Genomic DNA, 26,998 nt, shown 5'->3' on the forward strand with positions numbered 1-26,998 from the left:
AGTGATTAGGGGCTGGAAGGACTCTGATTTGGAGGGGAACCAAGGGCACCTGAGTGAGGTATGATGGAAGGTGGAATTGAGACCTTAGGCTGAGGATGGACTGCATTCCATGCGAACCTCCATGCTAACGGGTTTGTGCTTCATGCTTTTGGCTCTGGGGAGCTCTCAGGTTTTTTGGCGGTATGGTAACCTGATCAAATCTGTGTGGTAAAAAGGAAACACTGATTGTGATGGAGGGACTGCATAGGATGCATTGCAGGGTAAGAGATGAGTGGAACAGAAAGAGGAGGCTAGTGTGGTGATAGGCTTTAACTTTCAAGGAAAAAGACAAAAATCTACTAAGTTTCTCTTTTCATAGTGAGGTCCTGACATTCTAATACCTTAGTTTAATATCATTTATAAAATAAATGTCTGCCGTGATGGACAGCAAAGCAAGGACTTCTTGTACAGGTGGGGCATGGTGTGGGCTAGCTGCTGCCCGAGTTGGCTAGAACAGGAAAGGTGGAAGCAGAGGGCCATGGCCTAGGTCCCCAAAATTAAAAGCTATGGCCTGGATTATGGCAGAAACGGGGCTGGAACAGCACCTTCCCAGGCTGGCTTGAGTGGGTGGGAGTGGATTCCCTTCTAACTGGGAAACTAATTCACATGCCTGAGAGGAAGGAGGAAAAGACACTTCGTTCTGAATTAACACTCCGAACTCTTTTTCTCATAGAAATGATGTTGTAAATAGTGGTTGGCTACAAGAATGGCTTCTTTGATGAGCAGCAAGGTGCCTGAAATCCAGTCCATTTTTAGCTATTATTTTTATCTTCTGGCTGCTATTTCACTAACAACCAGACTTATGCAATACGACCTTTTTGTAAAGTGGAAATTAATTATCTGTGGTTGAGTGTTTATAATCATGTTAGTTCATCAGGTAATAAGTTTAGGATTGCATTGAAAATTTAACGTGTTGCTGTGAGGAACTAGACCAGAAGACATCACCCAGCATACTGACTTGGAAACACTCCTATTTTATAATGAACCACAGTTTTGTTTTGTTTTTTAAAATCAGAATAGAACTTTATTTGTGGATTCAAGACTTTAAAAAATGATTTTACACTTTAAAGTGTGCAATAAATTTTGATACATCAATCTTGATATATATATTTACTGTGTCAGAAGATTTAAAAAAGTCAAATAGTTTATAATCAAAATGAATTGTGTTTAACTTGATACTTATATGGAATAACTTCAGCATTATAAATAAAAACCCAAAACAAACACCATTTAAATTTGAGTTCTGATGAAATGCATTTGTAATACAATTTTGTTAAAAATTTTTAATAAGAGATTGTAGGCTAAAGTTATATGCTTGTAATTTCTAGAAACATATGATGTCCTTGCTTTATGAAAATGATCCTACTGACTGTCCCGCAGTAGAATGCATTTGAGACACTTTTCTATCTGGGATAAGGGGCTGTGTTGCTTGATACATGTTTCTTCCAGACCACGAGCCCCTAGTGGGAGATGAAGGGGATGAAGGTCTGCAGCTGGGGACTGGTGGCAGTGAGTCTGGTCTCATTTAACATCATGTTCTATGAGTCACAGAATCATCCAAATGAGTATCAGCCAGATACAAAGAAAGCTTTGTATTTTCTCATGCTTAGATAGTTCACAAACATAATATTGAAATAATTGTGGCAAAATCCTGTTTTAACAAAAATAATTTTCACATTCCATTCTACATAATGAGGACATTTCCAAAATGCACTGGCCCACATTACTATTACTTTGCTGATATGAAGAAAATGAATTATGATGGTAAGATCCATATACAGATATACACACGTGTATCCATATTATTTATATATTTAATATCAGTAGGAAATGTTCCTACTTCCTTGTCTCTTAGAAGTCACTTTACTTTTAAATGATTCTTTGGGAGTGTGGTCAATTTGCACACCTGACTTGACACAATCTGACGGTCAGCACAAAGCATCTTCTGATTGTATAACACTTTACAAAGTACTTTTTGCTTTCTCATCTGTCTGGAACTTCTGACAATCTGGCATGACAATGAGGGTGGGCATGATTATTCTCATTTGACAGATGAAGAAATATGAATCCAGAGAGGTTAAGTAAGCTGCTTCAGTTCACATGGCTGGTGAGATATCAAACCAGGACTATACGTGGTGCTCATCCTTGACTGCTGGTTGACAATGGTGAAGACAAAACGCAGGGTACATTAATCTGTGAATTGCTTCCCCTAAACCATGCTGATGCTGTGGTGTTTGGAAAGTAGAAAGTGGTTTTGCTACTGTCACATTTCAGATTTCTATCAGGTGCTAATGAGTACTCATCATGTTATACCCCAACAAACTTAAACCAAGAACCAGAGGTACTTTTTACAGTTCTCACAGGGTGTGTATATATATATATATATATATATATATATTTAAGAAGATTCATAACATATATTTACAATTATTCCTAAATCACCAAGATACCATACTGAGAAATAGGTTTAATCTTTTTAAGAGCATTTTCTATATAATCATTCCAATATAAGGATGAAACAATATAAGTATGAAATATAAATACAGTCTTGGCACACTTTATCTTTGCAGGTGTGCTGGAACCTAGAACACTTTCCCTTTTGCCTTATTCTGCTTACGCCTACTTTTGATTGTTTTACAAATTCATCGACACATTTGCAAGTTCCTTGAGGATCAGGACTCAGCTTCTCTGAAGCTGACAACTCTTACCCCAGAGCATAGCACAGCGCTAGGCACGCAGCATTCAATAAACGTTTGATGAATACATGTACATGGTCTTTATGTACTTCAGTTTGGTTAAAGGAAGATTTGAACTGTAGCATTTTGCCTACAGAATTCTGGATTTGTAATTAAAAACACTGTCTTCATAGTAAACAGTATTTTAAAAGGCATAAGAAATAGTAATAAATTTAATACAAATTATGCATTATAACAACTCTTTGGTTATTTTAAACAAATTATTTGGTTTTTTTTACTAGAGTGATACTAAAAATATAAAAATGCGACTACAGAAATTAGCTTAATCTGTAAACATGATAAACCCTGTAAACATACATTTACTACATAATTGTACAAGTGTAAAGAATATCTAGTAAAGGCAAGTGCTATACACTTCATTTAGTTCTTCAAGGCATATTTAGAAATACTGCTTTGTGGATCTTTAATGTTTGAAGAAGGAATTCTTCTAACTACACTAAAATATGAAAAAGTGATGACTATACCACTGGTCAATAGGATATGCAGGCAAGAGAAAGGCTTTAATACTTTTTACCCATTGCAAATATGAATTTGCTTCACATGTCTTATGAACCATCTGTTTAGTAAAAACTGCATATTAACAAAAGCCAAATACTTCGAAAGTGAAGAAGTAAACAGTTTTTCTGTGAGTTAGTTGGCTAGAAATATAGGTAACACACTTTCCAAAGTTTTTTTCCAAAAATCTAGGCAGTAAGGTGCATAAGGCAGGTCTACAAAATAATAAATAGCTGCGAGTAGCACTAAATATATTGTAGTTTACTCAATAGTAAAGTATTTCTTTTTCCAAATTTCAGTTTTCCATCTCAAAATGCATCAAACTTTTCACACATGACACGTATCACAAATATTTCACAGTTATCATCTCAGTAGTTTAAGAAAAAACTGCCTGGCAGATACTTTATAAGAGGTAAATGTTAAGGACAAAATTCACTATTTAAGTCATACAGGACTTATATCCTATTGTGTGAACTCTAAAGCCAGGTGTGGTGGTGCCTGGCTTTAGGCAGGCACCTAACTCTAAAGACAGAATGAAACAACTGTGTAAATGCAACACATTATTTAAAAGTGATTGAAAATAAGTTGTCATACTATTTCTTCAAATGCTTTTTATATGATTTTCTTCAAGATCTGGGAAGACTCAGTGGCCACATTTTAGTAGTTCCCTGGAAAATTTTAAGTCAAGATTTTGGTTATAAAACTATGGCAGTAAAAACACTATAGACTGTTATTTGTAATCTAATCAACTCCATCAAAGCCCTGAGTGTTTTCAATTGCCATCTGAAGTTTATCCCATAATTCTTCAAATGATTCATAAGGTGGCAAGTCCAGGCGATTAAAACTGAAAGAACAGAGAGGAAGTGGTTATGAAAGACACTGACAAAGCAAGTACCACCACAGCAAATAGAGCAATGCTGCTATTCATGATGAGTATGTTCCAACAACACCAAAATATGTCTTTTCACCAGGGGTAGAAGTAAGACGTAGGACTGGGTTCTGGGCATGGATACTCTGCACAACTCCTTGTGGAGTGCTGCCCCCACCACATCTTCCAAATGTCTGAATTCTCTGCCACTTCAACCTCCAAAATGGAATGTTCTAGCCCGTCTTGGGACAGCCCATCACTCATCACTCAGTTTAGATGGGTCTCTCTGATCTTCAGCTACCTGGACTTCAAGCTTGGGCCAACTTGGTAACAAAACACCTGTTCGTTGGGTGTCACCAACTCCTTCTTACCCATAATCCATACCTGCCACCGACATAACACAGAGGAGACTAGCTCTCCTGTGGCTAGACTAACAGAGGAACCTCACTCTCTGAGGCTTTGTTCTATCAAGGTCCAAACAACTGCTTACCAGGTATGAGCTCTTGGCAGCTTTTCAGGAGTACCCCACTGTTCAACTGTAAATGACTGTGGTCCGTTTGAACCTATAAGGAAGAATTTATTTGGTTTCATTTACTCTCTACAAGGATCTCCAGGCATATCAAAACTTTTTCTAGTGTAGAACCTACACACACACAGGGAACTAATCTGGTTTATTTATTTATATTTTAGAGATGGGGTATCCCTCTGTCACCCAGACTGGAGTGCAGTGGTACGATTCAAGCTCACTGTAGCCTCAAGCTCCTGGGCTCAAGTGATCCTCTTGCTTTAGTCTCCTGAGTAGCCAGGACTACAGGTGTGCACCACCACGCCTGGCTAACTGTTAAAAAAACTCATTTTGTAGAGATGGGGGGTCTCACTATGTTGCCCAGGCTGGTCTTGAACTCCTGGCCACAAGCCATTCACTCTGTCACCCAGGCTGAAGTACAATGGCATGATCTCGGCTTAATGCAACCTCTGCCTCCTGGGTTCAAATGATTCTCATGCCTCAGCCCTCCCAAGAAGCTGAGATTCCAGGAGTGTGCCACCACACCCAGCTATTTTTTGTATTTTTACTAGACATGGGGTTTCACCATGTTGGCCACGCTGGTCTCAAACCCCTGACCTCAGGTGATCTGCCTGCCTCAGTCTCCCAAAGTGTTGAGATTACAGGCGTGAGCTACCGCACCCAGCCGACTTAACATACTTTTTATTGGCTATCTAATATTGTAATTTTAACATTTTGAAATAACTTCTTCCTATAAATACATAAGAATTTGACTTTGTATTCTAACACAAACAACTCTGGCTCTATGTGTGGGATATTTGCCCCAAATTTCAAACAGTGCATGAAATCAGTGGATGGCTATAGGGCTGGGTTACATAGAAGAGAGAAGAGAGGCCAGAGATGGAAAGGGGCATTTGTTTGCCCTGCCTTCATTTTTTGCTACTAACTTGTTAAGGTACAGAAGATGGAGGAAGGGGAGTCAGGTGAAACCATGAAAAAGAAAGAGGCTACGAAGTCCAATTAGGCAAAGAATGACTGAATTGGTTACTGGCAAAGCTAACCACTTTGAGTGGTTACTCTAGGTAGAGAAGTAGCAGCTGCTTGATCAGTTCTGCAAACTCATATTAATGAGGCTTGGCAAGCTGACCAGATTTGCCATGGAGAAGAAAGGTTTAGCTATCCCATCAGATGGTCAGCTTCTATTTGCACAAAAAATTCAGCTTAGCAATTTCCTAGGCAGCAGTGCCGACTTGTAGTCCCCAGGACAATCCTAATCTTACTCATTGTTCTGACTAGGCCTCCCACTTTAGGTACATCCTTTCTAAAAGATTTATTCTTGGATTCTTGGTTTCCTTAAAAGCAAGTAAATATCATTCCAATAAACAGAATATGAATCAATATGAGAAAACTTGCTGTAATCTACATCAGAAATGGCATTTTTAAACAAAACACACTTCCAGTTTTATACATCAACTGGAAAATAATTTGATAGAATACATAGAATCTTACTTTACCGAAAACTGCATTAACTATTCTGAAAATCAAGAGATACGTGCAGTCTTCTTCCCAGTCCTGCTGCCTCCCCCAAGAAATGAAAAATAGTAGCCTAATGAGATTCTCCACCCCTATCTTGAAAGGAAAAAAAAAAAGATTTCATGATCAAATAAGTTTGGGAAACAATGCTTTTGTTTTCTTCTAACAGTAAAGGTTCTACAGAAGTCCTGAAGAAATCCACTTAACTTTGTTTAGTCCAGCATTTCCTCAAAGGTATTCAACCATGACTCTGTTTTTATTTTTTTAAAAATACACTTAGTAACATTCTGTGAAACTTCAAATGCTATCCTGAACTATCACATTAGAAGTAATGCTTTTTCTTTTTTTTGAGACAGGGTCTCAGTCTGTCACCCAGGCTGAACTACAGTGGTGCGATCTTGGCTCACTGCAACGTCCACCTCCCGGGTTCAAGCAGTTCTCCTGCCTCAGCCTCCCAAGTAGCTGGGACTACAGGTGTGCACCACCAAGCCCAGCTAATATTTGTATTTTTGGGTAGAGATGGGGTTTCACTGTGTTGGCTAGGCTCGTCTTGAACTCCTGACCTCAAGTGATCTGCCTGCCTTGGCCTCCTGAAGTGCAGGATTACAGGTGTGAGCCACCCCTCCCGGCCAAGGTAATGCTTTTTCTGTAACTGATGCATACTGGGCATAGAATCTGAAGTTAAAGAACGGTAAGTGACTCAAGTCATTTGATGTTTCCAGTTTTCCCCTTTATTATCTGATTAGAAGGTGTAAATATATTTAGCCTACTCCAGTGTCCCTAATGGTATCACTTTCAAAATCTTAATTCTTTTTAAAATTAAGCTAAGTGTTAGTAAATGATGGAAGCTTGAGGATTTGTCAGCCATGAAAAAGACAATAGGCATTATTCCATTTTTTTAATGATCTATGGAAAATCCTTACCATATAGTTCAGCAAATCCATTCATAGGCACCCGAGATGTGCCAGTGACAAACTGAAGTAATCTTATTCTTTTTTCTGAATCCATCATTAAAACAGCCTGAATAAGATAAAAACATCATTTAGGGAACAGCACTGGGAAAGAGGTAAACAAATTATCCTGAAACATAAGCTATCGGAATTTAGAATATTAATAATCCCTTACTAGATGTGGATGTTTCTTTCAGTTAAATTTTTGTTTATAGATGGTTTATAAAGTTCTTGAAAACTTTATTTCTAAGGCTACATGGCAACTTTTTAGAATGGGATTATAACCTAGTGAAGTAACAAAATTTCTCTTGAGATGTGACTCATGACTTTTAAAAATTATATGCTGGGTGCAGTGGCTCATGCCTATAATCCCGGTACTTTGGGAGGCTGAGGTGGGTGGATCACTTGAGGTCAGGAGTTTGAGACCAGCCTGGCCAACAAGGTGAAACCCCGTCTCTACTAAAAATACAAAAAAAATAACCAGGCATGGTGGTGCATGCTTGTAATCCCAGCTACTCGGGAAGCTGAGGCAAGAGAATTGCTTGAACATGGGAGGTGGAGGTGGCAGTGAGCCGAGATTGCACCATCGCACTCCAGCCTGGGAGACAGAGCGAGACTCCATCTCAAAAAACACATTATATTAATATGATTGAATGGCATACATATTTCTCTATAAGAAATTTTAAAAGAGCCACCCCGGAGTCCCTAGGAATACCTTGCAGGTTATTACAAGTTCTTTCAGTCCCTACTTTAGTAGAAAACTAAGTGCCTGTCTCAGCCTGTCATTCCACTTACTACCTTCTGAACATTTTACTTACCTAGTAATAGTTACAGACCCAGAAGGTGCATGTATACAGTATAAAATCAAAGATAATTTTTGCTGGTCTGTATATTTTTCTGTATCAGTTAAATGTAATCCACCAGTATAGTTAATCAAGAGTTGACTTAAATATGATTCAATCTATCAAAAAGTAAGTTACGAAAATAGAAGTTTCAAATTACCTTCCAAAACCACTGTATAACCTGATGATTTGCACTGTAGCCATTTTTATACTTTGTATGTTCCCTCCAGTCATTCACATCAACATCTCCCAGTCCACACATAAGAAGCTACATAAGAAATGTCAAATTATAAACAAGGAAAATAATGGGTTCAAAATTTCTGTTTCAACATAAAATGTTATGTCTTACCTCTAGTTCATTTTCATCAAAAATTTTGATGAGATCCTGTGGTATTAGTTCAAAGAATCCCTAGAAAAAAGATGTATTTAAAAACTTGATGGGCAGGGCCAAGGGCCTTTCCTATGTCTCAGCTTCTGGATGCTACTGGAGGAATCCCACATTCACACAAGTTTCTACCACTACACACTCATGGGCTCTTCACTGAGATCTCAATATTGGCCAGAAAATGTACATGTGCACAGTCTGTTCTCTCTCATTTATTCCTCAAAGTGGCTATTTTTAAAACTTCCTGTGGCCAGACACAGTGGCTCACGCCTGTAATCCCAGCACTTTGGGAGGCCGGGTGGGCAGACTGCTTGAGCCAAGGAATTTGAGACTAGCCTGGGAAACATGGTGAAACACCGTCTCTACAAAAAAATACAAAAATTAGCCAGGCATGGTGGTGTGAACCTGTGGTCCCAGCTACTGGGGAGGCTGAGGTATTCCAGCCTCGGCAAGAAGTGAGATCCTGTCTCAAAACAACAAGAACAACAACAAAAAACAAATTTCCCATCCTTCTCAAGCCTCCACATCACCCCTTCTTTACAGTAGGTAAGTGTAAGTTCTATTTGAGGGAAAAGAGGCAATTATGCACAATGGAACTCCCTCAAGCTTCTGCATCCCTGCGTCCCAACCATCACCAACACCCATCATGGCCTCCTTCCCACCGCAGTGCCGCCGCCTCTTTCAGGCTAGGCCTGCACCGGTGCTTCACCTGCTCCTCAGGGAGGTCATCTCACTAGATCTCTTTCTCTTTATTGGCTCACTCTGTATGCATTTAAATTTGCTCAACCCATACCTACCTTTAAAACAAAGCAAAACAAACAAACAAACAAACAAAAACGAATGACTCTCTTTTTCCCTTCACAGCCAAGTTCTTGATAGTGTTATGCACTTACCAAATCCATTCACTCACCTCCCATCTAACCCCTCAACCCACTGCAATCGGACTTCTACACTACAGCTTCCTTGAAATTGTTCTGGAAAAAGTCAAAGATGGCTTTGCAGCTATATCTAATAAACATATTTAATTCCTTATCATATTTGACTTCTTTGCAGTATGATATGATTAAAACCATCTTTGCTATTGAAACTCTGTCTACTCTTGATACCTTTTTGTCTGCCTCTGTTAATTTCCTTATTTCCTTTGCAGTCTCCTGTTCTGTTTTTTTTTCCCCATGCCCTAAACTGTCCATTCATAAACCATCCATTCAAAACAACAGTTAAGATGCTGGTGTTCCCAGGTCTCTCTCCACATGTGAGGCCATCCACGTTCACAGCCCTTTCACATTTTCCATTGTACCGAGTTCACAGCTTCACTACACTTAGGCAGATGATCCCCAAATCCATACATCTCTATCCTTTAAGTCTCCCTTTCTGAATGCCATTCAAATGCACATGCAGCTCTGAACACCACCACTATCTTCATTCCCTTACCAATCCTATCTCAACTCCCTCACCATTCCCTTAATTCCTTACCATTTCTCACCAAGATTACTGTAGCACTTTCCCAACTCTGCTGGGAAGTCTCTGCTGCTAGTCTGGCTCTCCTCTAACTTGCTCTACATAGCACTTCCAGAATGATCTAAAACATAAATTGAATCTTGGTGTCTTATTGGTTAATAGCCTTTAATGCTACCTTCCTTCTCCCTCACTGAAATTCAGAGAAAACTCCGAACTCTACCACTTCACACACAGGCCCTGTATAAGCTGGTCTGTTAGCTCCGCAGGCTGATTGTTTCCCTCTTGCATTCTCTCACCCAGCATACTCAACTGCCTGTGGGTACAGCCTACCTTATTGCCAGACTTCACACACGCTGCTCCTGCTGCTTAGAACTGCATTTCCCTCTTCTCCATGGTTGGCCAATCCCTCTAGTCCTTCTTTGTCCCTTCCTTTGCCCCTCCCTGGTTTGTACTTCTCTTCTGTGCTCACCTAGCACTTTATGCTTGCCTCTGTCATTTCACTCTTTACATCATACATCCCTTAATAACAGGACCTATGTCTTTTGGCCTGGTACAGCACCATACACATAGTACTCAATACTGAATTTATGAAAAAGTATGTGACACACACACACACACACACACACTCTTTAGAGACAAGGTTTCACTCTGTAGCCCAGACTGGAGTGCAGTAGTGCCATCATAGCTCATAGCTGACTGTAGCCTCGACTTCCCAGGCTCAAGTGATCCTCCAGCCTCAGCCTCCCAAGTAGCTGTGACCATATGCACATGCCATGACACCAGGCTAATTTTTTTTTTGAGACGGAGTCTCGCTCTGTTGCCCAGGATGGAGTGCAGTGGCGTGATCTTGGCTCACTGCAACCTCTGCCTCTCAGGTTCAAGCAATTCCCCTGCCTCAGCCTCCCGAGTAGCTGGGACTGCACGTGCACGCCACCACGTCCGGCTAATTTTTTTGTATTTTTAGTAGAGACGGGGTTTCACCACATTAGCCAGACTAGTCTCAAACTCCTGACCTCAGGCAATCTGCCCACCTCGGACTCCCAAAGTGCTGGGATCACAGGCATGAGCCACCGTGCCCAAATTTTTAATTTTTTATAGAGATAAGGTCTCCCTATGTTGTCCACGTTGGTCTCGAACTCCTGGGCTCAAGCAATCCTCCCGCCTCAGCCTCCTCAAGTGTTGGGATTTTAGGCGTCAGCCACCATGCCCAGCCAGATACATATTTAACAGAAGATTGTAAGTTAGCTTAAGAAATGAATGCTCTGACAATCTGTCTACCAACTGGAAAAATTTAAGTAACTTTTTAATTTATATTCTGAATAAAATATAGCCACAAAGAAAGGCAGCTATATGTCTTCACATGTAAATATCCCCAATAAATATCTGATAAAAGAAGAAAGTAGGCCGAGCACGGTGGCTCACACTGGTAACCCCAGCACTTTGGGAGGCCAAGGTGGATGGATCACTTGAGGTCTGGAGTTTGAGACCAGCCCGACCAACATGGTGAAACCCTGTCTCTACTAAAAATACAAAAATTAGCCAGGCGTGGTGGCGGGCACCTGTAATCCCAGCTACTCGGGAGGCTGAGGCAGGAGAATTGCTTGAACCCGGGAGGTGCAGGTTGCAGTGAGCCGAGATCACGCCACTGCATTCCAGCCTGGGCGACAAAGTGACTCACTCCGCGCTCAAAAAAAAAAAAAAAGAAGAAAGTCAGTCACAAAACAAAATGGATAAGGTGATCCTATTTAGAAAAACAAACAATATGTTATACTATCCCTAAAGCACTCTTGTTCTTTTGCTGTCCTAAAGTGAAGAGAATGGAATAGGGAAAACGCTTGGGGGAAAGGGGACCTGTCCATGTTTATTGTCTAGACTTCTTGAATGACTGAATGGAATATTTAGTTAATATAAAAATATAATTTAGAATGATTTCACAAAACAAGCCATATACTTATTTTTCTCAGATGTGATGAGGCCTAATATTTGAAACTTATAGGTTATACTGTGACATTATGGAAGAGCAAATAAAAGAAAATGAATACCTCTTTAAAAGCAGCCATTTGCTTCTGGATTCGGTTTACAAATCGCCATTGTATTACAAGACTAAAAAGAAACAACATTTCATTTTCATGTGAACCAAGACAAAATTCTGAGGCACAATTATTCTAGTTAGAAACAAAAACTAAAGGCTAGCTGAGCCCAAGGTAAAAGCTGAATATGAGTGCTTGCTACTGCATTGTGATAGAGAAAAAGAACACTGAGATTCTGGACAAGGGGACAGAGAAAGATGGTAAGAAGAGTCTTTTTGGAATAAAGTACAAAATTATATCCAATAAAATACTAATAAAATACTTACTAAATATATTCCTTTTTGTTCTTATTGGTGACAACTATTTCTGATCCACCATTTTTCAGCTCATGTTGGTGTGTCTAAAATTAAACACAATAACTTGATATGTTATTTTAGCGAGAAAAATTTTAAAAGTATACATATTGTAGTTATACGAGAAACTTGGTGTTTTAAATTAAGTCCAGTCAAAAGTTAAAAGCTAAGAAAACTTAAAATACTAGTTTTACTAAAATAAATATGGAACGAGTCAAATGTTAAAGAAAGTACAAATTCTTGCTCAGAGACAGCTTTTGTTACTGGAAAATGAATGTAAAAACAGAGCCTAGGAATGTATTAAGTGTACGTATTAACATCTAAACATGTGTTTCACAATTTATGTGCCATTTTAACTGATCAAAATTCACAAACCTGTCCAAAAAGTTCTTCATCTATGATAAACCTGAGGTCCAATTCTGTTGGGTCATTTTCAAGAATCCATCTTAGGGAATTGTAATATTCACTATCCTAGATGGGAAAAATTACATATTTAAAATTTGTATCTATAACACACCTGAAATTGCAAAAAACAGTATGTAGAGGGTCTGAATAATTGGGTAAAAGATGAGAGGTCAGATGGGCATCCTTTACTTACTTACACACATATATAAACAAAAATGTATGTGTGTATGTGTGTGTATTACAAAAAGAGATGGATGACAGGTAAGGGCAAGAGTAAAAACGCATCGATCAATCAATCAATCAATCAATTGGTGCCTACTTAAAAGTTCAGAATCTATGTTTATGTGGAAGCAGTGGAGGTACAGATTTTATCATCCAGTTAAAGGAATGAATACAGAAGTTTTCAGATAAAACCTAACTTCTTTGGATATCCAGGAGCACTTAGCACATTCTTCATATGCCTATGTGACTTAGTGTTAAATGTTTTATTTTTATTTTTTAATTTAATTTTTTTTTTTTTTGAGACAGGGTCTCGCTCTGTCCCTTAGGTTGGAGTGCAGTGGGGCGATTGTGGCTCACTGCAGCCTTGACCTCCTTGGCTCAAGTGATCCTCCTACCTCAGCCTCCCAAGTAGCTGGGACTACAGGCACGCACCACCACGCCCGGCTAATTTTTGTATTTTTTGTAGAGACAGAGTATCACCATGTTGGCCAGGCTGGTCTCAAACTCCTGACCTTAAGTGATCCACCTGCCTCAGCTTCCCAAAGTGCTGGGATTACAGTTGCGCACCCCTGTGTCCGGCACTAAGTGTGAAATGTTTAAGTAGCTATGAGGAGGCCACTGTTTATACCCAGCCCGAGTTAAAGAAAAATCTCTAAATAAATATAGAGGCTCAATGAACCAACTCAAATAACTGTGCAATCTTATGATTTATAAAGAATCACACTGTTTGTGCTGTTAATATGTAATAAGAAAAGAATAAAAAATGAACTTGGTACTAAGGAAGATGTCCTCGAATTCATGTGTACACACATTGTGTGAGGCTGTTCAGCAGCACAGGAAACAACACGGCTACAGTCCGGGGTTTAATCCTTGGGCTTCTGTTTTTTTCTAGGAGCCTAACCGTAATGCTTTGCCTTTCGACTGCCATTTAAGAAATATACACCATTTGGCCAGGTGCGGTGGCTCATGCCTGTAATCCCAGCACTTTGGGACGCTGAGGCAGGCGGATAACGAGGTCAAAAGACTGAGACCATCCTGGTGAACACGGTGAAACCCCGTCTCTACTAAAAATACAAAAATTAGCTGAGTGTGGTGGCGCGCGTCTGTAGTCCCAGCTACACAGGAGGCTGAGGCAGAGAATTGCTTGAACCTGGAAAGCGGAGGATGCAGTGAGCCGAGATCATGCCACTGCACTCCAGCTTGGCAACAGAGTGACACTCTGTCTCAAAAAAAAAAAAAAAAAAAAAATATATATATATATATAACATTCATCATAAAAGATCATAATGCAAATACTGATTCAAAAGACACATAACTTGGTATAACCTATTGAAGTATTTAGTGGGATGTTTAATGTTATCTATAACTTACTCTGAAATGCATGAAGAAACTAAGATAGACTGATGGATAGACAGATAGGTATGTGATAAAGTAAATCTAGAAAAAAGCAATTGTGAGTAGTAGATATACAACTGTCCAATGTAAAATTCTTCCAACTTTATTATATGTTAGAAAATTTTCATAATAAAACGTTGAGGAAAAAGTTCATTTGTATTTTGAAACATGATAATATATTAACTTCCATGTCATTAAAAGCAAATTCTTCAAAATGTTCAAATTGCTTGTTAAATTATACTTCATCTATACTATAAGTGAAAAAGACATACCACAGATTCCATATCATGAAGGGTTATTGGTTTGTGAAGCATCATCTTGTAAAATGGGCGGATGAAAAAACCTTGCAAAAAAACCACATACATTTAGGATGATTACCAAGTGAAAGAAAACAGGTAATTACATTGTAAAAAGTTTATACTTAATACTAACCATCCAACAGTTTGCCATGATAAACTGCCATTCCAGCTACCCGACCAATAAACTTGAAGTAAGAGAGGTGATCTTCGTTACACAATCCAGAGTTTGGATTTATCTGTAGGGTATAATTGTCCCTGTAAAGACAACCCCATTTAAATACTTCATTTGAAAAACTTTAATATGACAAATAATTACAAATAATCTTCCTCCTTTAAGAGTTGTTTACCACTGTTAGAACCACATTCCTCCACTGGATTTAATGGTTTTAAAAATAGTAATTTCTGTCAAAAAGTGGAAATAACCCAAATGTCCTCTGGCAGATGAATGTATAAACAAAGTTTTGTTTGTTCGTTTGTTTTTGAGATGCAGTCTTGCTCTCGCCCAGGCTGGAGTGCAATGGCATGGTCTCAGCTCACTGCAACCTCTGCCTCCCAGGTTCAAGTGATTCTCCTGTCTCAGCCTCCCAAGTAGCTGGGATTACAGGCGCCCGCCACCATGCCTGGTTAATTTTTGTATTTTTAGTAGAGACAGGGTTTCACTATGTTGGTCAGGCTGGTCTTGAACTCCCGGCATTGTGATCCACCTGCCTCGGGCTCCCAAAGTGATGGGATTACAGGCATGAGCCACCACGCCCAGCCTAAACAAAGCATTATATGCAAAAATAATGGAATATTATTCTGCCTTAAAAAGGAAGGACATTCTGATACATACTACAACATGGATGAACCCTGAAGACATCATGTTAAGTGAAATGAGCTGGTCACAAAAAGACAAATATTGAATGATTCCACTTATGTGAGGTACCCAGAGGAGTCAAATTCATAGGGACAGAAAGCAGAATGGTGGCTGCCAGGGAATGGGGAGCGAGTGCTTACTGGGTATAGGGTTTCATTTTGGGAAGATGAAAAAGTTCTAGAGTTGGATAGTGGTGATGGCAGCACAACAATGTGAATGTACGTAATGACTCTAAATTGTATATCTAAAATGGCTAAAATGGTAATTTTTTTTTTTAGAGGAGTCTCACTCTGTTGCCCAGGCTGGAGTGCAGTGGCGTGATCTCGGCTCCGCCTCCCGGGTTCACGCCATTCTCCTGCCTCAGCCTCCCGAGTAGCTGGGACTACAGGTGCCTGCCACCACGCCTGGGTAAGTTTTTGTATTTTTAGTAGAGATGGGGTTTCACCATGTTAGCTAGGATGGTCTCGATCTCCTGACCTTGCGATCCGCCCGCCTCGGCCTCCCAAAGTGCTGGGATTACAGGCATGAGCCACTGCGCCCGGCCGACTCTTACTTTTAAAACAGTGATTTTTCTTTTTCTGCCGATAATCATTGTAAAGGTACTTACGTAGCAGAATATTCAAACAACCCATAATAAGGGTTAAACATTTCCTTTGAGATCAGGAAGAACCATTCTCTGGCAACTCCTCCATAATCCAATCCCTTTTCACCATCAAACTCGATCCACAGTCGAGCCTTCAGGAAGTCTGCTCTCTTGACACCCATAATTCTCCGGTAAGAGTCTTCAAGAACAGTTGCTCGGCGAAGTTTCATTTCAAATTTGTTTGGAATGTCATTCTGAAAATCCAGAGGAGAGACGTACTGTTTAAATCAGTTCAACATAATAACAAACCTATCTCTCATAAAGTTATAACATTCCCTCTACACCCTGTGTCCAAGTCTCTTTTTCCTTACGTAATATACTCAGGGAAAACACAACTAGGTATATTGTCTTGGTTTCCTCTATGGTATGAGACAGTTCCTGCATTTTCTTTAATCACTTAGTAATACAGACTTCTTTACATCTGAAGAAGCTTTTGTTTTTGGAGACAGCTCTGTAGTCCAGGCTGGAGTGCAGTGGCATGAACATGGCTTACTGCAGCCTCGACCTCATGGGCTCAAGTGATCCTCTTGCTTCCGATTCCTAAGTAACTGGACCACAGGTGCATGCCATCATGTCTGACTAATTTTTTAAGTTTTTGAGGTCTTGCCATCTTGCCCAGGCTGGTCTCAAAATCCTAAGCTCTAGCAATCCTCCCGCCTTGGCCTCCCAAAGTGCTGAGATTACAGGCATAAGCCATGGCACCGGCCTAAAGAAGCAATTGATGGTGATGGTAATGCCCCCATGAAGGCATTTCGTTAACAGTCCTTTTCATATTAAGTTCCAATGAACACCGTTCTGTGACCTGTAGGATAGCCACTGCCTGCTAGCTGTTGTGCCTGTCTGTTCAGGCTTTTCCCTACCTCTCCTTTCCTCCCTGGAGTCTATCTTGCTTCACTCATTAACAGATGGTGACATTTACAGACTGTGCCAGTGATATATTTTGGCTGTGTCCCTACCCAAATCTAATCTTGAATTGTAACTCCCACAATCTCCATGTGTCATGGGAAGAACCTGGTGGGAGGTGATTGAATTATGGGGGCAGATCTTTCCCGCATTGTTCTCATGATAGTGAATGGGTCTCACGAAATCTAATGGTTTCTATGCACAAGCTCTCTCTTTGCCTGCTGCCATCCATGTAAGATGTGACTTGCTCCTCCTTGCCTTCTGCCATAATTGTGAGGCCTCCCTAGCCATGTGGAACTGTAGGTCCAATAAACCTCTTCCTTTTGTAAATTGCCCGGTCTCAGGTATGTCTTTATCAGCAGCGTGAAAACGGACTAATACAGCCAGGCATGGGTCCCCTGGAATGGCAGGTTAACGTGTTTAACCTTATAACAACACTATGCGAAAGCTACTATTATTGTCTTCATTTTACACATAAAACTGAAGAAGACGACTTAAGAAAGTCTTAGCTCCTGAGTCTGTGCTCTTAATTAATGGAGCTACATTGCCTCACTAATCTTTTGTACATTCTTTGCTTATGTGACAAATGTACACAACTATGCTTTAGGCAGAACTTATTGTAAATTTTACAAAAGATATATCTAAATATTTTATTCCTCAGTACTTCATGGGCAAATTTCCAGGGGAAACCGGTAAGAGAAAACATGCCATCAATATTCTGTCACCCCCAAAAAAGAAGGTTAGCTCTAAGGAAAAAAAATCAATTTCATTCTCAATTTATTTAGGGAAAATGGAAAGCCCTATAGAAACATAATAATGTAAGCAGTTGATATAAGCAATATAAGCATGATATGAGCAGCTTCCTATACTGCTTATGTCATTAAAAAAATGGTAAGCTTGCAGAAAAGCAACTTTAGACTGGATACTAGGCAGCTGGTGCAGGTAAGCATTTATCAAAGGCCTACTCTGGGCCAGGTGGTATTGTAGTAGGGCCAACGTTGGGGAAAAAAGGGAATAAAGGGAATAAAAACATAGGGTAAGATGTCCTTGCTTCCTCAAGGAGTTTCTCTTCTGGAGTATATGTGAAAAACAAGTGTAAATGCTGCTAATTCTGAGACTTAAAATAGGAGGACAATTGCTGATGATAGAGATGGAAGCAATGTTCTGCAGGGCATAAAAGACTGAGCCATTGACTTCAAATGAGGCAATCAAGAAGGCTTTGAGAGGAAGTCTTTAGAGAAAGGAAGGGAAGGACGGAGGAACAGCATACATGAGAGGTCTGATATATTTAATACCTAGAGGGCACAGAAGGAGAAGAAGGGAGAGGAAGGGAAAGAAAGCAGGGATTATAGGGGAAAAATGCAAAAAAGTAGTCTGGGGCCAGAGGGTGGACAGTGTGAATGCAGTTATGAAGAGAGTTTCTGGGTTGGGGAGCCACACGGTCAGATTGCTGGGTTCTCAGAAGCTGACGGGACAGGGTGTAAAGGGTGGTTTTAAAGAGGAGAAACAAGAGGCACACTGGTCAGTTAAAGACCCCTGGAATAGCTGAGTGAGAGAAGACAGAGGGACCTGTGAAGGAGCAATGGTAGTGGAAGAAGAGAGGGGTACAAGAGAACTTCAGTGTTTGAACTGAGTAGTAGACAAGTGCATGCATTCTGGAATCTGGTCCTGGGTTCAAATCTTGACTCCACCATTCACTAGGAGTGACACTTTGGGCAGGTTACATGTCTTTTCTAAGGATTAGTTTCCTCATCTATAAAATAGGGATAATAATAATGATAGCGACCCACATGGAGTTGTTTCAACTCCATGCATTAAAAATGCTTACACAGTATCTGGCATATGGTAATTATTAGCCATCATTATTCCTAACTACAAGATGTTGAGGATAAGGAAGAGGAAAAGGTTAAAGACAGTGCACGGCTTTCAAGCACCGGTTTTCAATTTTTTTTTTTTTTTTTTTTTTTTTTTTTGAGACAGAGTACTGCTCTGTCATCCAGGCTGGAGTGCAGTGGCATGATTATAGCTCAGTGCAGCTTTGAACTCCTGAGCTCAAGTAATCCTCCTGCCTCAGCCTCCCAAAGTGCTGGGATTACAGGCATGAGCCACTGCACCTGGTGTTTTTAATATTCTTTATTTCTGTTTTGGTGTTACACGTTCTTACATTCTAAGTACTCTGCTCTTTTGCTATGATGTGTCTAGATACGGATTTTATTTTTAAAGTCCTGCTTGGGCCTTTTTATTAATGTGAGAATTCATATTCTTAGCCTTCTCCTCTTCATGATCTTGGTCCCCTCCTTCTGGGGTGACTTCATGTCTTTTAACCTTTCTTTTATATGTTTATCCCCTTACATACCTTTGTTGCACTCTGGGTAATTTCCATACAAATTAATTAATTTCTCTCTTAATTCTCTTAGTCACCAATATGATATGTTGCTTAGGAACATGGGATCTGGAGCTAGACCACTTAGCTTTTCTACTTAATAACCATAGGACTTGATCACATTACCTATTCTCTCTGTGCCTCAGTTTCCTCATCTGTGAAAGGTAATAGTAGTCCCTTCCTTACAGAGTTATTGTAGACATTAAATGAATAACATATGTAAACTTCTAAGAAGAATGCCTGGTATGCAATGAGAGATCAACAAATATAATTGCTTTTATCATGTTTTTTTTTTTTTGTATTTTGAGGCCTGTAATGGCATTGTCTCCCATCTCCTGCTGCCTGGAAGACATTAATAATTAGATACTACAACATGTTTCAGCCACTCAGAGTGGCAAATGGAGAAGCTAGTGCTTCTATTCCTCCAGCGTATTCTCATTAACAATGAAAATATTTAGCAGAACAATAAATCAGCAAACATTTAAAATCCCAAAGTCTAGAAGTAGAAAACAAATTTCCAGGGAAATTTTGACACAAAGTTATTCTTTTTTTCTTTTTTCTTTTTTTTTTTTTTGAGACAGGGTCTCACTCTGTTGCCCAGGCTGGAGTGCAGTGGCGCGATCTTGGCTCACTGCAACCTCTGCCTCCTGGGTTCAAGCGGTTCTCCTGCCTCAGCCTCCCGAGTAGCCGGGATTACAGGTGTGCGCCATCACACCTAACTAATTTTTGTATTTTTAGTAGAGACGGGGGTTTCACCACGTTGGCCAGGCTGGTCTTGAACTCCTGACCTCAAGTGATCCACCCACCTCGACCTCCCAAAGTGCTGGTATTACAGGCATGAGCTACTGCACCTGGCCCACAAAATTATCCTTAAAAATGAGTTTAGAAAGTTTATGATATTTAAGGATTTTATTAGGGCATAAAATGTTTACACTAAAAAAACTATCATGTTTTATTTTTGCTAAAAATTTGGGTGAAACTCCGAGGTAGCCCACCCACCATCTTGAATCTTTGTGAAAGCCAGCTTCTGGCTTAGAATGCAAGAAAGTATAACCCAATATGGCCACCTAGTGGTAGTATTCCTAAACTGCAGGCAAAGGAGGACAGGATGAGCAAGTAAGAGAGGCGTTAAAACTAGCAGACACCAACAGGAATGAAATAGATGGCCAGATGATGAGTTTAGTTCCAAACATATTGCATTTGTGGCGATGGGAAAAAGTGTAGTGAACATAACTGATAAGCATAAGGAGACAAGTCACAAGAGCACAGTTCCACTCATGATTGTATTTTTAAATTATGTAGAGACATTACATTTGAAGCCGTAGAGAATGAATGACTTTCGCTGGAAAACAACAAAGTCATAAAAAAATCCAGACAGTCCTCCAACACAGTCAAAGACTAGGCCAGAAGATAATTTCCTGACCCACTCTTGCTCAGATTCTACAAAGATCAAGCCCCATAAACCCCACAAGGATACACCAGGTTAGAGCTCTGGGAAGCAAACTTTAAATGCCATTTTTCTATATTATAAAATATACTGAAAAATAAAGACATAAACTAATTATGTCTGTAGTGATATATCACAGCTACTCAAAAAATGAGCATCCTTTCTCTAGGAAAAACTGTTCACTCAAAGTTGTTACAAATATAGAACAAATTATTACTGTAAAAAAACATTTCCCATTACTTTCCATCTATATATTGATGACTCTTAAGTATTTATTACAAACATCACTAACCTGCTTCTTCAACTTTCTTCGGAAGAACTCATACTTTCTTTTGTAATCCCTGGAGTAGGGCACTGCCTTTAGTTGGAAATTTTGGAAAAATAAAGAAGTTTAGGTTGTTTTTATTCTGGAACAATTTTTATTTGTTGTATTTTATGAACATAAGGGCGTTAAAAGAAAAATATTTGGAAAGAAAAGTTTAATTAGAAGAAAAACAAATATAAAACTTTAAACTTTAAAATATTTAATTTCTCTGTTTAAGATAAAATTGTATTCAGCAATTCCTATGGCTGTAATTTTCATTATGCAATATTCTTAAAATGCAGCATGCCAGAAATAGGAAATTTCTTCCAGGTAGAGAAATATTAGAAACAAAAATTTCCATTTCTAAAGAGACTTTCAAAGTGATTTCTCCATTAAAGGGACAATGTGAAAAGCGTACTTTTTCCTTGAACTCCAAGGAGTTGCCTTTTTGAGCCATTAAAGGACTACATGTTGAGACAGTAAATAGTAATAAAAAATGGTATCTTCAGTTTTATTTATTTTTATGAATTAGAAAACAAAATCTGAATAAAATGGAAAAAGCAGCTATAAAAAAGGATAATTTTCCTATCAATCTGACTCAAGAGTAGTACAATTATCATACGTGGTAATATTTATACTTAAGTGTGGATGTGTCTTACATACTGGGCATTTACAATGATTTCTTTTTCTTTTTCTTTTTTTTTTTTTTTTTTGAGATGGAGTCTTGCTCTGTTGTCCAGGCTGGAGTGTGGTGGTACAACCTCAGCTCACCACAACCTCCACCTCCTGGGTTCAAGTGATTCTCCTGCCTCAGCCTCCCAAGTAGCTGGGACTACAGGTACCTGCCACCATGCCCAACTAATTTTTTTTGCATTTTTAGTAGAGACAGGGTTTCACCACGTTGGCCGGGCCGGTCTCGAACTCCTGACCTCAGGTGATCCACCTGCCTTGGCCTCCCAAAGTGCTGGGATTACAGGTGTGAGCCTGGCTTGATTTCTATAAAAAAATTTAAGAATGACCCTGGAGTGGATAGGGTGCTGCTGCTTCCTCATCCGCATACACTCTTTGCTCCTCTCTGATTTGTGGAGGACTGTCATCATTCTTGTTCAGACAGTGGGAGGCACCAGCCTGAGCTCAGCAGCCCACACTGCCTTAGCATTCTGACTGTCTGGCTCACTTGTCCCCCCACTGCTATTGCGTAGGGTAAGGATAATGACATTATAGAATCTTTTCAAATAACTGAGACTTGGAGAATGGGAAATGGGGGAGAAGAGAGAATGGCCAATGTGCTTTCCTCTCAATGCCTGTAGGGTTATGCCCGTGACTATCTGCTCTTGAAGAGACAGGTGAGTGGACAGTCCCATCAGAGCACACTGGCACAGAGAGACTTACTGGTCCAGTTATTGCTACATTCTCCAACCGAGGATCTTCCCATTGTGTTCTTTTTATATCTGAAGGGAAGAAAAAGAAAAAAGATGTACTTTCTCACACATAAAATTTATTACAAAAAATAACATAATGAAAAATCGCACTGCACATACTGTGATTTATGTAGAAGATTCTTCCATCTGTGTGAGTTCTCTCTTCCCATCCTGGCTATAATTAAAAATGTATTTCAATTATTTTAGAATAGGGTCGTAGATGAATGGGTAGAAAAATAGCACTGGTTGTATGGTTAATTTAACTTGCATATTCCATTCCATTCTTAGAAGGTATCAACATTTTAATAATAATATTAATTATAGATGATAAAGAAATACTATACCCAAAAATGCAAAATATTTGAGATAGCCAAGTTAGATGGGTTAGCATTTCTATACACTTACAGGTAAAGGCCCTAGATCATTGGAAGTATCAAGTGATGTCTTTCCTCTCAGATGGGCTGGAATTTTCAATCTTGGATCTTCCTTTTTTGGTAGAGTAAATAAAGAACAATACACACAAATTTTAAAATAATCAAAGTCAGTCTGTTACCATGTTTTCTAACATCAATGGATATTTAAAATATTCTCTTGTAAAAGTCAATTTATACTTTATTTCCTAAATATGTGACACAATATTTTCTCCTTCTAAAATCTATCACTGTCAGGCTATAATATCAAAAGGAATAATGATCAGTTCTCAGGGATCACCACTAACTGGTCATTTCTTTTGCCCCGCTCTTTAGGAAATGTGTCACTATATAGGGCTTTTCTCTATGTAAAAACTGGTGAAAGAGTAGGACATTAAATTGGACCACATGATATTTCTTTCTTTTTTTCTGAGACGGAGTGTCGCTCTTGTCGCCCAGGCTGGAGTACAATGGCACCATCTCAGCTCAATGCAACCTCTTTCTCCTAGGTTCAAGGGATTCTCCTGCCGCAGCCTCCTGAGTAGCTGGGATTACAGGCATGCACCACCATGCCTAGCTAATTTTTGTATATTTAATAGAGACGGGGTTTCTCCATGTTGGCCAGGCTAGTCTCGAACTCCTGACCTCAGGTGATCCACCCGCCTTGGCCTCCCAAAGTGCTGGGATTACAGGTGGGAGCCACTGTGCCTGGCCCTGGACCACATGATATTTCTAAGCCCCAGAACATGCATTTTGCCAGCTCTCTGTTCAAGGGTCGATTAATATTTTTGAATAAGAGGAAGGTAAGCCCAAAAAGGTTATCAAAGGCCAATTCAGAATGTTAAAAAAGAGAACAAAATTAAATTTATTTGGTTTAATTTATATATATTATTTTAATATTATTAATTTATTAAATAATTTTAGTATTATTTAAGCTATGTTGGTCTTTTAATAATTAATTAAAATCTATTCATCTGCTGCTAATTTTAAGTAATTTTTCTTTTTTTTTTTTTTTGAGACGGAGTCTCGCTCTGTTGCCCAGGCTGGAGTGCAGTGGTGCGATCTTGGCTCACTGCAAGCTCCGCCTCGTGGGTTCATGCCATTCCCTAGCCTCAGCCTCCTGAACAGCTGGGACTACAGGCACCCACCACGATGCCTGACTAATTATTTTGTATTTTTAGTAGAAACGGGGTTTCACCGTGTTAGCCAAGATGGTCTCGATCTCCATCTCCTGACCTCGTGATCTCCCCCCTCGGCCTCCCAAAGTGCTGGGATTACAGGCATGAGCCACTGCACCCGGCCTTTAGGTAATTTTTCTATTAGTAGTAAGCCGAGCACTAAACAATTTTAAGCCTTATCTTAAAATAAAAATACTTGTTCTACCTAGCCTCACAAGGTTTTTTTGATATTAAATGAGATATGGATTCAAAAGTGCTTTGGAGCTATAAAGCCTCATATAAAAGCAAAGGATTATTCCTATGTATCTTCTTAAGCATTTATGGCTAGTGAGCTAAAAACTGGAAATAGGAAGTAAACATGAATATCTCCATCATAATCCAAAACAATATTAAAAAGATGCATAAGCATTCTCCTGAATACAAATAATATTATTAAGAATTCAATATATCTTTCAATGAATATTAGGAAACATAGGTTATACTAATATATACTTAAAGATTTTAAGGAACTATACATAAGAGATGATTACTGTTGTTATAAATTTAAATGGAAAAGTATCAAAGTTACCCAGGTGGTGGTTTTAGTGTTGTGGTCAATAAAGAAAGGCCTCCCATTTGGTGCATGCCGGACTTCCCAGCCTTTAGGAAGGAATCCTTGCTCAATTTCAGATGGCTGGGTCACCTGCTGGCCTGAATCACTGGTGGAGGCTTGTGATTGAGGGCCTGCAGAACTCTGGCTTGAGGTCAGCTGACTGGTCTCCACTGTGGCCTAGCACATTAATGAAATCATATTGTAATATTTTATAGAGAGAACTCACAAATAGATGCAGTTAAAAAGGTAACTTAACCTGCAAATAGAATACACACCCTCCATTAAAGAGACTCTAAATATTTGAGGCTCATTTTCAAATGTAGTTATGGCATGTTAATATTTTCCCAACATTTCAATAATGCATTACATTTAATAACATTTTTCCAATAAATTATTTTGTAAAACTTTATTTTTACAGTAATTTATAATTTTTCAACTAATTCTCAAGCAGTAAGATGTTAGTTAACAGTATGCTGTGGGTGCATCTGACTGAAGGAGCGAGGTCTGCAAGCTCAAGCCCTAGCTGCAAGGGGAGCTCTGGTGCCTATAGGAGGAGGTCATCTTTGTTTTCCCAAAACTCGCAGGATGGGGAATTCCTCATACACAGAAGTAGATTCAAATGTTGGGCAGACAAAATGAATGGCAAATATCTACCACAGAAATGGATAATTGAAATGCAATATATTCATGATGGAATATTAGTAGTTAAGAGAAATACACTGGATCTATAACAACATGGACAGAGCTTTAAAACAATGTTAAGCAAAAAGGTGTAGACTTACAGGGCCACAACATCAATGCAAAGTTTTTTTTTATCAAGCAGCACCTCATTCTATAAAATAAAATGAGTGTTCTCTCGTTGCAAAATTAGAAACACAGGCATATAAACAATATTTTACATTTTCTTTTCCTTTTTTTTTTTTTTTCAGATGGAGTTTTGATCTGTTGCCCAGGCTGGAGTACAGGAGCGCAATCTCTGCTCACTGTAACCTCTGCCTGCCGGGTTCCAGCAATTCTCCTGCCTCAGCCTCCCAAGTAGCTGGGATTACAGGCATGCACCACCACGCCCAGCTAATTTTATTTTACATTTTTAAGCTCTTTATCTAAGTATATAAAAAAGGCTAGAAAACACAACAAATTCAAGATGGTGGTTCCCCCTGGGGAATGGGACCAAGAGCTTGGCTAAAAGGAATTTAATCTATAAGACTTTATTTTTAAAAATAAAATGTCTAGAAATATGGTAACTTGTTAATGATGGTAATTCTGAGTGTAAACAATATGTGCACTTGCTATATTATTCTCTGCGCTTTTCAATGTTAAAACATTTCTCAACAAGAGACATGGTGATAAGAGAAAATAAATATTTTGCTAAACACTTACAAGGAAATATTATAGATGACACTGTTGCCAAGGGTGAGGTGTCATCAGCATAAACTTCTTTTTTTTTTTTTTTTTGAGATGGAGTTTCGCTCTTGTTGCCCAGGCTGGAGCGCAATGGCATAATCTCGGCTCACCGCAACCTCCGCCTCCCGGGTTCAAGCGATTCTCCTGCCTCAGCCTCCTGAGTAGATGGGATTACAGGCATGCGCCACCACGCCTGGCTAATTTTTGTATTTTTGGTAGAGATGGGGTTTCTCCATGTTGGTCAGGCTGATCTTGAACTCCCGACCTCAGGTGATCCTCCCACCTTAGCCTCCCAAAGTGCTGGGATTACAGGCGTGAGCCACCTTGCCCGGCCCAGCATAAACTTCTTTAATAGATCCCAATCGCCAAGATTATCTTTTAGTTAAAATAATGATCCTAACTATTCAAATTACAAAAATACCCAAAGACGAGATCATTTGCTTTTTCCTCTTATTCTCATTTGTACTTGTTTTATATAATAACTAGTGGTAATTCGTGTATATTAGAGATTCATAGGAAAAGGTAGACACTTAACATCAGTGTCAGAATATAAATAATTAGAAGATGCTATGGCCAGGCACGGTGGCTCATGCCTGTAATCCCAGCACTTTAGGAGACCGAGGTGGGTGGATCACCTGAGGTCAGGAGTTTCAGATCAGCCTGGCCAACATGGTGAAACCCTGTCTCTACTAAAAATACAAAAATTAGCCAGGTGTGGTGGTGGGCACCTGTAATCCCACCTACTCAGGAGGGTGAGGCAGGAGAATCGCTTGAACCCAGGAGGCAGAGGTGCAGTGAGCTACGATCGCGCCATTGCACTCCAGCCTGGGCGACAAGACTGAGACTCCATCTCAAAAAAAAAAAAAAAAAAAAAAAAAGAAGGTGCTAGAAGTATCCAGTGTATCCTACAAAGTGATGTAAT

At 39.4% G+C, this 26,998-nt stretch overlaps 1 protein-coding gene across 4 annotated transcripts in view; it reads right to left on the minus strand.

The window, feature by feature from the left end:
* Positions 1–1,030: 1,030 nt before the first annotated feature.
* NEDD4 (NEDD4 E3 ubiquitin protein ligase) overlaps positions 1,031–26,998 on the minus strand; it is a 171,187-nt gene continuing 145,219 nt past the window's right edge. For all 4 annotated transcript variants that reach the window (XM_055363995.2, XM_019011283.4, XM_019011279.4 and 1 more), the window contains 16 exons: positions 24,649–24,849; positions 22,898–22,978; positions 22,613–22,667; positions 22,464–22,522; positions 21,060–21,125; positions 15,999–16,228; positions 14,669–14,790; positions 14,509–14,579; positions 12,590–12,685; positions 12,188–12,261; positions 11,874–11,934; positions 8,338–8,397; positions 8,149–8,256; positions 7,120–7,216; positions 4,649–4,721; positions 1,031–4,134 (listed from right to left, as the gene is read on the minus strand). In XM_055363995.2, coding sequence (XP_055219970.1) covers positions 4,032–4,134; positions 4,649–4,721; positions 7,120–7,216; positions 8,149–8,256; positions 8,338–8,397; positions 11,874–11,934; positions 12,188–12,261; positions 12,590–12,685; positions 14,509–14,579; positions 14,669–14,790; positions 15,999–16,228; positions 21,060–21,125; positions 22,464–22,522; positions 22,613–22,667; positions 22,898–22,978; positions 24,649–24,849 — 1,557 coding nt within the window. In that variant the 3' untranslated portion in view covers positions 1,031–4,031. The remainder of the gene's footprint in view (positions 4,135–4,648; positions 4,722–7,119; positions 7,217–8,148; positions 8,257–8,337; positions 8,398–11,873; positions 11,935–12,187; positions 12,262–12,589; positions 12,686–14,508; positions 14,580–14,668; positions 14,791–15,998; positions 16,229–21,059; positions 21,126–22,463; positions 22,523–22,612; positions 22,668–22,897; positions 22,979–24,648; positions 24,850–26,998) is intronic.

The sequence above is a fragment of the Gorilla gorilla genome, chromosome 16, assembly GCF_029281585.2.
Source record: "Gorilla gorilla gorilla isolate KB3781 chromosome 16, NHGRI_mGorGor1-v2.1_pri, whole genome shotgun sequence".
Lineage (NCBI taxonomy): Eukaryota > Metazoa > Chordata > Mammalia > Primates > Hominidae > Gorilla > Gorilla gorilla.